General features: G+C 36.0%; 1 protein-coding gene across 1 annotated transcript; it reads left to right on the forward strand.

Moving 5' to 3' along the window:
* Positions 1 to 2,396: 2,396 nt before the first annotated feature.
* On the forward strand, positions 2,397 to 8,484 carry LOC113661918 (interferon-induced protein 44-like). The gene is made up of 9 exons (XM_027176462.2): positions 2,397 to 2,519; positions 3,107 to 3,164; positions 5,097 to 5,130; positions 5,531 to 5,729; positions 5,878 to 6,024; positions 6,306 to 6,468; positions 6,681 to 6,781; positions 7,318 to 7,593; positions 8,033 to 8,484. The coding sequence occupies exons 2-8, from the start codon at positions 3,122 to 3,124 to the stop codon at positions 7,504 to 7,506; spliced, it is 876 nt and encodes a 291-aa protein (XP_027032263.2). The 5' UTR covers positions 2,397 to 2,519; positions 3,107 to 3,121; the 3' UTR covers positions 7,507 to 7,593; positions 8,033 to 8,484.
* The last annotated feature ends 3,343 nt before the right edge of the window (positions 8,485 to 11,827 follow it).

Here is an 11,827-nt window from a genome sequence, read left to right on the forward strand (position 1 = left end):
TTCGTAAATGAAGGTTAGCGAGCATACAGTTAGTGTTGGCGGAATGGTTCTGTTCTGGGAGAATTTTCCCACGCGCCTGTCCGTGCGCATGCATAGACGTGGCGGGGAGGCAGCGCTGGGAAAGGGAGGGAAATTACGGAAGTCGTGCTGGATTGGTGCGCCTTGTGGACAGCTGATTAACTCACAGCAGCACTGCCTCTTAGCTATATTGGAGATTCCAAGTTCAGTTAACTTTTTGCAAATATGAATATAAAGTAATAATAATATTTACAAGTAATAATATTTCCAGTAAAATACTATCAGATAACTTCTGTCAAAATAATTTGACATGGTGTCTGGTTAGTTTTTTTCTCATGTAGTTGTTCTCACTCACTACCGCTTATCCGAACTACCTCGGGTCACGGGGAGCCTGTGCCTATCTCAGGCGTCATAGGGCATCAGGGCAGGATACACCCTGGACGGAGTGCCAACCCATGTACTATTTTTTTCTTATTTATTAATTTCTTTTAGATAAATGTTTTGATACTTTTGGGGTTTTTATACCTTTGGGTATTTTATGCTGGGTATTTCAAAGGGCCACATCTTCCAAGTGAAGAATTACCACGAGGAGACCGACACGAATGATGACATAGATGTTTTGACATTGTGAATCTTGCCGATGATGAGCTTGAAATCTATAAAAACCTAGAGTTTTTACTTCTACACTCATGAGAAGGGTCAACATAGTGAAAAAAAAATGAAACGGCAAAAAATTGTTTGTACAATACATCAAAGATCACAGCATCTATGGATAAAGAGCAATAACAGAGAGACATAAATAATCTTACCTATAATCTGTGTAATGTAGATATTTTTTTTTTATTTTATTTAAGCTCACTTCCTCGACTTTAATCATACCTTGCTTGTGTTTATACTGTAGTTATTTGTTTTGTACATTGGACTAAATTTATTGGCCACTGATAAGAAGAGATAAAAGGGTTATGCCAGACTGGGCTTGACCCTAAGGCTGGAGAATTCAAGACCAAAATGCAGCCCAGTAAGCTAACAACCCAAAACAATCAAAGAAGCTTGGCGGCCAACGGGATGGTTCTGTCCCACAAGGTAATTTGTTCCGGCCCTTCAAGTATCCTAGTGGGAAAAAAGGTGTCTGTTCCATTCATCACCAGCTGCAGTCACAGCAGTCAGAGCATTTCTTCTGTTCAGTTCTGCCTTAAACTTTTTTCACAAAAAAAATATTTGGTGAAACAGCAATCCTACTCTACTACTCTACTACCCTAGCTCTACTTAAACATGTAGATCTACATTCTCACACATGAATGTGTGTGTGTGTGTGTGTGTGTGTGTGTGTGTGTGTGTGTGTGTGTGTGTGTGTGTGTGTGTGTGTGTGTGTAAAAGAGAGAGGCAAAGACAGCACATTAATAACCTAATTCTAATCTGTCTTACCTCCTGTAACTGCTGAGCCTGGCTCTCCACTGTGTCTCCTAGCCAGAGGGTGAGTGCCACAGCAGCGTTCCTGCTGTCGTCAGGAATTCAGCTGCACCGCCTTGCTGCATCTGGTGCTGAAGCTTAACTGTCAGCAGCACTGTCCGTGGTGCTGGCCCGCCGATTTTTCTCTCCGTCTTTAGCTTTTCGGGGGTGAGGAGCGGTATTTTTGCTGCGTCACAATATACAGTGTCGCTTGAAATTTTATATACTCATAAAAGTAAGAATGAGTCTGGACAAGCTAGGAATTGAAACACTTGCCAAAATAGTGTTGGAGGTTTTGTGCATTTATATGTGCTGCCTGGTGGCCAGTCTTCACTGATTTCACATTCTATAACAACTTAATATTAAATCCTATATTACAACAATAAACGATCTGAGGTGTTACAACTCTCTACATTAATATAATACAACTAGTAAAGAAACTGCACAACTGATGTAAAGCATAAAGAGTTTCATGTAAAGAATAAATTCATGTTTTAACAGAGCAAAGATAATGTCAACACGTGTAAGTGATGTTACATTTTCTGTACCTGTAGGTCCTACTACAAGCCACAACCCAGGTTCACATCAAAACACCTGTTATAATATGTTATTAACTAGAATATTCACAAAACCCACACTGGAGTTCAACTGAATTTGTAATGAACGTGTAGAATTGTTCCTATGGTGATGTTTTCTGTAAGGAGATGATTATTTCATATATATAGAAGTGACAGTGCGTTCTAAGGATTTAATCACTTCAGTCAGGTGTATCTCCAGGTGTCTGGAGATACTGAAACATCATAATAGTGTTAATAATAGTAAATTAATTGTAACTTAATAATTTCACCAAACTTCCACTGATTTTCTTTGATCAGCATGTGAATTTATTTTCACTTTCCATTTCCCAGAAATGCCTCCATTTGAAAGAATCTAGAATGAGAATAGCCCAGGAGGAGGAGGAGGAGGAGGAGGAGGCTGCCCCAACTGATGCTATAGTATATACTGTAACAGGCACTGCGGAGAGCTGCAGTAGATCTGAGTAGCCATAAACCGTGAGTATATTAGGGTTCTTGTTTTACTGTTATCTGATCTTTACATGAACATTTTGATCTTTAATTATGTCAACTAGTCTTTAAGTGTGTATGTGTTTGTATCTATCATGATTTTGCAACTTGGAAAGAAATATAGTGATATTAACTCTTAGAATTTATACAACTTACCATTTATACCATTAGAAAATGTAACACTTATGAACTTATGGTTAGATTCTAACTGCATTTCATTGATTTGTACATTGTCTTTAGACAATAGCAATAAAGTGGAATCTAATTAATTTAATGGAATGGAATCTAATCTAATCTAATATAATTAGAATTAATTCAGAACTCTCAGATTCTCTGTCACTTTCTTCCTTCTGCCGCTCCGTGCTTTTGTCTGAAGCAGGCCATTTTTTTAAAATTACATTTACAGTCTAATAATGAATTCTATAACAATGGGAGATCTCAGATTTATTATTTAAGTAGAGAAACCTGTGCAGAAGAAGGAAATATAAAACATACACTGCTCTTCTGTTTATTTTGTTGTTAATAATCCAGAATTTCAATTTCATTTTTAATTTTTCCATCATGACTTTTAACAGAATTAATTGGATAAAATGGGAAAAGAACAATCAGCTTCACCTCCACCTCCCAAACTCGGTAAGACAAATTTAAAAATTATTTTCAGACATTCGTACAGAAGTTTCTTGGCATAATTGGAGCCAGTGTGATTCACAGTGACTAAGTGGAAACAATATACAGAATGGGAAATACGTTCCTACTTTTAAGCTTTGAGAATTCAATTTAAAGCAGAAATTTCAGTTTAAAGCAGCTTTTCTAATCGTGTGCATGCAGTAGATCATTTATCAAATTACACTGACGAGTTTTACAGACGTAACAAGAAGGTAAGACAGAATTTGCTCAGAACTCAGATGTAACTAGATGTACAATGTGTTCACGGTTTCTATATTCTGTAGTTTTTAATACAATGTTTTCAGGTTTTTTCAGTGTCTACAGGTGTAGGTCTCAGTTAGATGTGATTCTGGCCCATTTCATTGTGCAATACTGCAATACGAGTCCAGCAGCAGTCTGACTGTAATGAGAAGTCGGCGGGATCAGTTTGCAGAAACTAAACACAGTTTAATAAAGTCCACAGCAAAACAAATCCAAACCGACAGGCAAACAGAGAGGACAAAAAAAAAAAAAACAAGCAGAACGTTCGGTAACCAGAATAACTAGCAACGGAGCAATCAAAACAGACAAGTGCCAAAGGCTCGTGCACACCGGGACGATTGTCGAGTTTTTTAACATGACACCCATGCGGATTTCACTGGCGATGAGCCGAGTGATCCTGCAAATTCACTCCCTGTGACAATTCGCTGTCGTGTTTGTTATAAAGCTCTTAGTTTTCAGAAAGCAATGAAACTAACAGCTCTACATCCATCTTGCCTCGATGCATCTTCGTCATGGTATCAAAGTGTGCTCAACAAGACCGTTTTGTGTTTGAGCGCCACCAAGTCGTGATTTACTGTAACTTCAGCAGCTCCAGACACGTGAACTAAAGCTCCAATCTCATTAATCGGCCAGTTTCTACACGTCGGTGTGCGCGCTCACGTTGGTGCCCATTGTTTAGTCACTAGGCGTTAAACGTCTGCTGTAATCGTCCCTGTGTGAGCGAGCCTTAAGACTGAACAGCGACATTAATCCAAAAACACAGAATAACAGGTCACAGTGTGAAAAAACTGTAGAAATAAAAGCACAACTCGGTATGCAACAATCTGGACGATACGTCGCGGCTTTATGCTCTTTATGGTGGTGTAACCGGAAGTCGAAACTGAAAGTAACCTCACGACACCGGAGGTTGGTGTTCCGGTGGGGAGCTGACGAGGGGGTTATCAGACTGACAAACTGAAATAAAACTTACTGAATTACTGCTGCACTTTTCTAACATGATTGTTTTATACAATAGTTATAATTCCCATCAGCACCAACATCCATCTGAGATTTCACACCGTACTCAGTTTACATTAATATGTGAGTTGATCACATTCTGCATCATTTAATAAACTTCTTTAATTTAGTAAGCAATTAATTTAATAATATAATAAAATAAAATAAATCATGTTTTGTTGAGAAACATAATATTTTCAGGTAAACTTTTTTTTTTCTTCAATTTTTTTCTGACCATTTAATTCATGGCATAACGGTTAGAGAGTTTGACTCCTAACCCTAAGGTTGTGGGTTTGAATCTCGGGCCGGCAATACCATGACTGAGGTGCCCCTGAGCAAGGCACCGAACCCTGAATTCTAAGTAGGGGTCGAATTCTGTGTATGGGTCACCGTACTTAGCTGTACATCACTTCACTTTTTTTAGTAAACCTGTAATCACAAAATGTTACATTAAAATTCATGTTTTGTGTTTTAAATTCACTACAATTGAATATTTCATTGTGACTGATTGAAGTGATTGAGACAGAAGAATCACATTAGGTTTACTGCAGAACCAGAAGACTGTAGACATTCTGAATACTGAACACATACGTTCGACTGCACTGTTTGTGTAAACGCTGAATTTGGTTGTCTTTTCTTCAGAATTTGATCAACCATGGAGGGAAATGCCTTGGGGGTAAGTTTCTTTAATTGCCTTGAGCGAGACTGTTCTCTGACTGTTTTCCTTCTTTCATGTTCCCATAGTGTTAATTCTACCCCAAAACTGTAATTAATATGTATCCTCACTTCTGAACAGAACCTGTTACAACATACATTTGCTCTGAAACCTAAAGGATTGATTTTCTTTATTTGATACCGTTTATTAAACAATGTTTCTTACTTACTTTATCCTGTAGACAGATGAATAAGAAATAAACACAATAATTAGCTTTACTCTCCTTGGGTTATGTAATGAATGAACAGCCTCTGTAGTTCATATTACACTTTACATTAGTACAGAAACTTCTCTGCATGCTCAGTGTCATGTTTTATATCATTTATTTAAGGGAATGTTTGTAACTTTATGATTTTAATAGAGAAAAGGACAAAATTGAACAGAAACTGAGGACATTCAGGCTCAAGAGAACAAGTGCTCGGTTCGTCAGTATTCTGGTTGTTGGTGAAGTCAGAGCAGGAAAGTCCAGTTTTATAAACTCAGTCAATAATGCTTTACAAGGACGAATCACCTCTGAGGCTCTTGTTGACGGGGCAGGAGGTACCAAATTCACAAAGAACGTAAGCATTTTCTAAAGTTTAAATACTACTTCAGGTACAATTAGATTTTTATTGAGAGACCAGCAGCAAAAAAAAAAAAAAAAAAAAAACAGACAATAGGAAATTAAAGGAACACAAAGTAAATGATACATCTGAATTTGTTTTACAGTTCAAAACTCATTATATTGAAGCAGAGGATGGCTCCAGTTTGCCTTTTGTCTTTAATGATATCATGGGACTTGAGGACAGAGAGTCTGGTGCAAATACAGATGACATCATCAGAGCCATATACGGGTTACTTCAGGAAGGACACAATGTAAGTAAAGTGTTCATGCAAACAAAGAATGACATGTTAACATGTGAATTATATATATATATATATATATATATATATATATATATATATATATATATATATATATATATATATATATATATATATATATACCACATATGAACAGGAAAGAATATATATATATATATATATATATATATATATATATATATATATATATATATATATATATATATATATATATATATATATATATATATATATATATATATATATATATATTCTTTCCTGTTCACATTCAGCTTGAGGATACACCTGTGACTGATGTTCACCACAGAAGCAACCCAAGTGTGGAGGATCAAACCACATGCCTGGTCAACATTGTTGCTGCAGACAAAATATCAATTATGAAGAATGGGGTCATTGATAAGCTGAAAAAAATCCGTCAGGCTGCTACTGAACGGGGTAAGAATGATTATTACAGACGATAATCTTTCCTTTGAAAATCTCAGGGAAGAAATACAGACCTTTAACACAGTAATAGTAATAATGCTCCATCAATTAAAAGCAAGTTAAATCTACCTTTAATTAACTTTTACATTACTGACTAATTAGTTTGTATAGAATGTTGTTCATACTGTAGGGATTGTTTTTAAATGATTTTGCATATCATCCAGATATGCCTCAAGTAATCATCATGACAAGACCAGATTTAGCATGTCCACTAGTTCAACAGGATTTAAGGAAGATCTACACCAGCAAGAAGATCAAGGAGAAGGTAATCATTCAGTTATATGGGTGGTGCAAACTGTAATTATATTCATTTTGGGTTTTTTTTAATAACTTAAAATAAATACTTTTAGCAGTTTTCTGAATTCTTCACCACCTAAAAAAGCTAAAAAATAACTAAGTATTAACCTGCCTGAGAAGAACTAACACTGTCTGTAATTACAGACAATTACAGTCCTTAGTGACACATGTCCTTACCATCTTTGTACATGTGAATAGTCTAGTCTTCACCCCTTCATATGTGGTCTGGGAAGCTAATGTCCTGTAATAAAACCTGGATTTTACATTTCCTGCTCAGAACTGCACACATCTGACATCTGACACTTCAGCAAACTCCGTTATGCATGCAAGTCCATAGTTTAATATCAGTTCTGATTCCTCAGAATTAGTTCCTCCCTTAGTGCACATACCTCAACTATGACTATGTCCATGTCTGGCATAATTAGTGAGAAACTGAACATCTATCTTACTCTGTTCACCCTTACATTATCAATCTTACCTCTACCTGTGTTTGAATTTTTACAGATGGAAGAGTGTAGTTATACACTGGGGATTCCTATGAATCACATTTTCCCTGTGAAGAACTACCATGAGGAGATAGACACAGATGATGACATGGATCTTCTGATTCTCAAGGCACTTGATCAGATTGTGCACATCGCTGCTGACTGTTTGAAGGAAAAGTCATTAAAATCTGGTGAAGAAACTGAGTAAGGACTCAGATCACAATGCCTCTGTGTATTAATGTAACCCAAAAATACACAGTAGGAGACATTACTACTGATTGGAGAAGAGAACCAAGTATGTATTGCTTAATAATACGTGTAACACTGTTTTCTATATTTATGGAGCACATTAGATTATTTTACTTTAGTTACAGTTACTGATTAAATAAATCCCAAAATATAAGTGAGGAATTCTATGTAAATGTTAATCTTATGAATAAAAAATAAAGCTCTTAAATTAAGAACAAAACCCAGTTTTCTACTGAGGTCTGTATTTTACTGCATTTATGGGCTGCAATAGAAGTTTTACGGAAACTGACACGGTTATTCCCCACATATGAGTTGTGCACCAACACTAATATGAAACTGTCACCCAGCCATGATTTTAAACAGAGATCTAAAATTAAAGAACAGACTGATATCAGTTGTGTGGATTCTATCATCAGACGGTATAACAAACTATTAACAATCGATTCAATGATAATAAATACATTCTCTGATCATTTACATTTCAGGTTTTGACTGCAAATGTCACATCCACAACACTGGAATTGGTCAACTATAAGAAAGTGTTGTTGTAAAAGTCAAGACTATTACCAGAAGATCAGTTCAGTCATTGGATAATCAGATTTGAAATTCACATAAATAAGCATTAAGGTTTGTATCTGTCTTTGGTTTGCCTTGTGTTTTGTACATTGTTGTCAATTTTTACACAATTTAACAGATTTCTAATGCATCTAATGCATAATCCACAAAACACATCATCAATTAAATATCTACATAATTGTACTTCTATATTATATAAATAAACCCTGAGGTGTCAAAACTCCCTACATTATTACAACACACCTACTCAACAAATTGACCATCTGATGTAAAGAGCAAAGAGTTTCATTTAAAGAGTAAGTTCATGTTTAAAAATTTAATAGAGCAAAGATAATGACTGAAATGCTGATGATGGTCTAAAATACATTGACTTACTTTTACAATAAATTGTTCTCTTTCAAAAAATATTATTCAAACATCTGTGTGTGTGTTTGTGTGTGTGTGTGTGTGTGTGTGTGTGTGTGTGTGTGTGTGTGTGTGTGTGTGTGTGTGTGTGTGTGTGTGTGTGTGTGTGTGTGTGTGACGTACAGTGTAATGACCCAGAAGTACTATAATGTGGCTGTATTTATCGATCTAGTATTTATATACATTTAAAGTGACAGACAAGAAGGGACCCATTTGCAGGATGCCAGAAGAGACTAACAGTCTTTGCAAACAGTGGGCAGAAAGCAACGTACAAACAAGATCCTCAGGACAAGAGCAGGATGAGCAATCAATTCAATTGGCATCTCCTCTTAGAACGTCTGAATATTTCATGAAGAAGAGTACAACTGGAGCTGGTAAATCTCTAGATGCCTCAGGATCCTCACATGGTTGGCCTCATCTCAGTGAAGGTCCAAAATCTCCAAGTCACGGAAGACATTCGGAGATGGAACAATTTCTGGATGCCTCGGGATGGATAGATAGAGAGAAACAGTGGAGAGGAATTAGCATAGATGCTGTTCATAATATTAACAAGCACTAGATGATAATGTGCATTTGGTCAGATGTAATAGTGCACAATATTATGGAATGTATTATGTGTACACCTGACTAAAGTGATGAGTTTTTAATCTACATTTAAACTGGGAAAGTGTGCCTGAAGCCCGAGCACCATCAGGAAGACTATTCCAAAGTATGGGAGCTAAATATGAAAATGTTCTACCACCTTTAGTAGACAGTTATTCTGTGAACTACCAGAAGTCCTGAGTTTTGTGATTTCAGAGAGCGTGAAAGACTGTAACGTGTTAGAACACTAGTTAGATACATGGGAGCTAAACCATTAAGAGCCTTGTACGTAAGTAGCAGCAGTTTGTAATCAATTCTAAGATAGATAGTAGTTCTTTCTTATCAGAGTTTAACAACAGAAAGTTACAGCTCATCCAATCTTTTATCTCTTTATCTCGTTAGCACTGTTATTTTAGAAACTTTAACTATTTCATCTGGTTTTGATGAGATATATGTCTGTATCGTCAGTATAACAATGGAAACTAATCCCATGCCTTCTAATGATGTTCCCTAAGGGAAGAATGTATATTGAGAAAAGCAGAGGTCCTAGAACTGATCCTTGAGGGACCCCATAATTAACTGCCAATAAACTGGGGGATTCACCATTTAAATCTACAAAATGGTATCGATCAGACAGGTAGGATCTAAACCAACTTAAAGCCTGTCCCTGAATACCTGCGTAATTTTTAAGTGATCTAGAAGAATGTTGTGATCTATCGTGTCGAATGCAGCACTAAGGTCAAGTAGAACTAATAATGACATACAGTCTTGGTCCGAAGCTAAGAACAAGTCATTTGTAACTGTAACAAGTGCAGTTTATGTGCTATGATGGGGCCTGAAACCTGACTGAAACTAAATAAAATAAATAAAAACCTGGTCATAAATAAAAACCTGCTAAATAAAAACCTGGGATTGTTCTGGTTATTTTGTATGAGTTTGTTTAGGTGCTCAGCCCTAGCAGCTTTTAGAGCCAGTCTATAGCTGGACAAGTTGTCTTTATATGCAATTCAAAAAACCTCTAAATTTGTTTTTCTCCACTTTCGCTCTAGGTAATGGGTTTCTCTCTTGAGGGTGTGAATATGACTATTATACCATGGTGCAGGTGTTTTGTCTCTAACTTTCTTTAATCTTCTGGGGGCAACAGTGTCTAATGTGCTAGTGAATATAGTTCCTCTTTCTTCTTGAGATAAGTGTTAACTACAGCCATTTCCATCCGCTTAGCAAAGTCCACCATTATCTGTCCTTCTAGGTTCCTTTCCTTAACACCAAACCTGCCCATCACCTCCTCATCACCTCTGTTTCCCTCACCAACATGCCACTTGAAGTCTGCTCCAATCACTAGTCTCTCCCATCTGGGAATACTCTCCATCAAATCATCTAACTCACTCCAGAATCTCTTTAATTTCTAACTTCAAACTGCTGACCCTGTCTGACTTATCAATCAGTTGCACTGCGCTATCTTGTGCAACTTCTCGAAAGAATTTTTTAGTATGTTCGTGGGTCCTGTCCAAAAACCTACAAAAAGAGCTCAGTTACTTACAACTTTTGACAAGTTGCAAATCCAAATGATTTGACAAGTGATTTAAAGCCAACAAACTGTCACAAAAATGATAAAATAGATGAATTTGGATTGTGCTAAGCTAATCTCTTTAGCAACATATTAGATAGATAGCTCACATATTATAGCAGGTAAAATGTGTAAAATATATATATATATATATATATATATATATATATATATATATATATATATATATATATATATATATATATATATATATATATATTATATTAACATTGAACTGAGTGCCAAATTTAGCAATTTTTAAAAAAATCAATTTTTACCCAAAGAAGTACAGCTATTATGTACATCTAATTTAATTGTTGGTGAATTTAATTTTAAAATTAACTGCTAGTTAGCAACTAGTCAGCTGTATCCTCTTAAAACTAAATGTACAGCATTTCTTAAAACATTTTCATTTTCCATTCCAAACAGCAAATGAAACTGTGGGTAAAGATAAAAAACTTACCTCAATAATGAAAAATAGTACTCAAGTTGCGCTCCAGCAGCGGCTCATGCTACTGATCATTAGATAGAGCTGTGGTGTCTATCGTCATTGTTCCAAGTTTGTAACATTTATACAAGAATAAAGGAGGATATTTAGAGAAATATGTCGTAATATTATGACAGTATGATACACATCAGAATAACTAAAATACAGAAATAATTAATGTATGAGGCTTTTTGTGTGTTTATTATTCAGATATGTCAAGATATGTCATCTTGGGGTGGAAAATACGTTTCCTGTTCTGTTGTGTTACCTGCACTTGAAATTCATTCCTAAAACAGAAAGAGGTGAAGTTTGGGAAACATTAAACAAGATGCTAAAAGAGGAGAAACCCTACCTGCATGCTACTCAGATGCTGGATCAGAGGCAAAGAAGAAGAAATTTGGTCTCCTCTTCATGGGCTCTGATATTGAGTCAGATGATGAAACATCAGTGGAATACATCAGTGCTAGATACAGAGCAGAGCCCAACATAAGCCTTGAACAATGCCCTCTACATTGGTGGTCTGCACACAGAAGAAGTCACGACAAGCTGGTTACCATTGCACAGAATTTAGTAAATCCTGCTTCAAATGTGCCACTTGAGAGACTATTTTCACTTACAACTACAAAGTGAAATAAAGGATAAAGAGAGACTGCTGGATGAGAA

The sequence above is a fragment of the Tachysurus fulvidraco genome, chromosome 18 (genome assembly GCF_022655615.1).
Source record: "Tachysurus fulvidraco isolate hzauxx_2018 chromosome 18, HZAU_PFXX_2.0, whole genome shotgun sequence".
In the NCBI taxonomy this organism is placed as follows: Eukaryota; Metazoa; Chordata; class Actinopteri; order Siluriformes; family Bagridae; genus Tachysurus; species Tachysurus fulvidraco.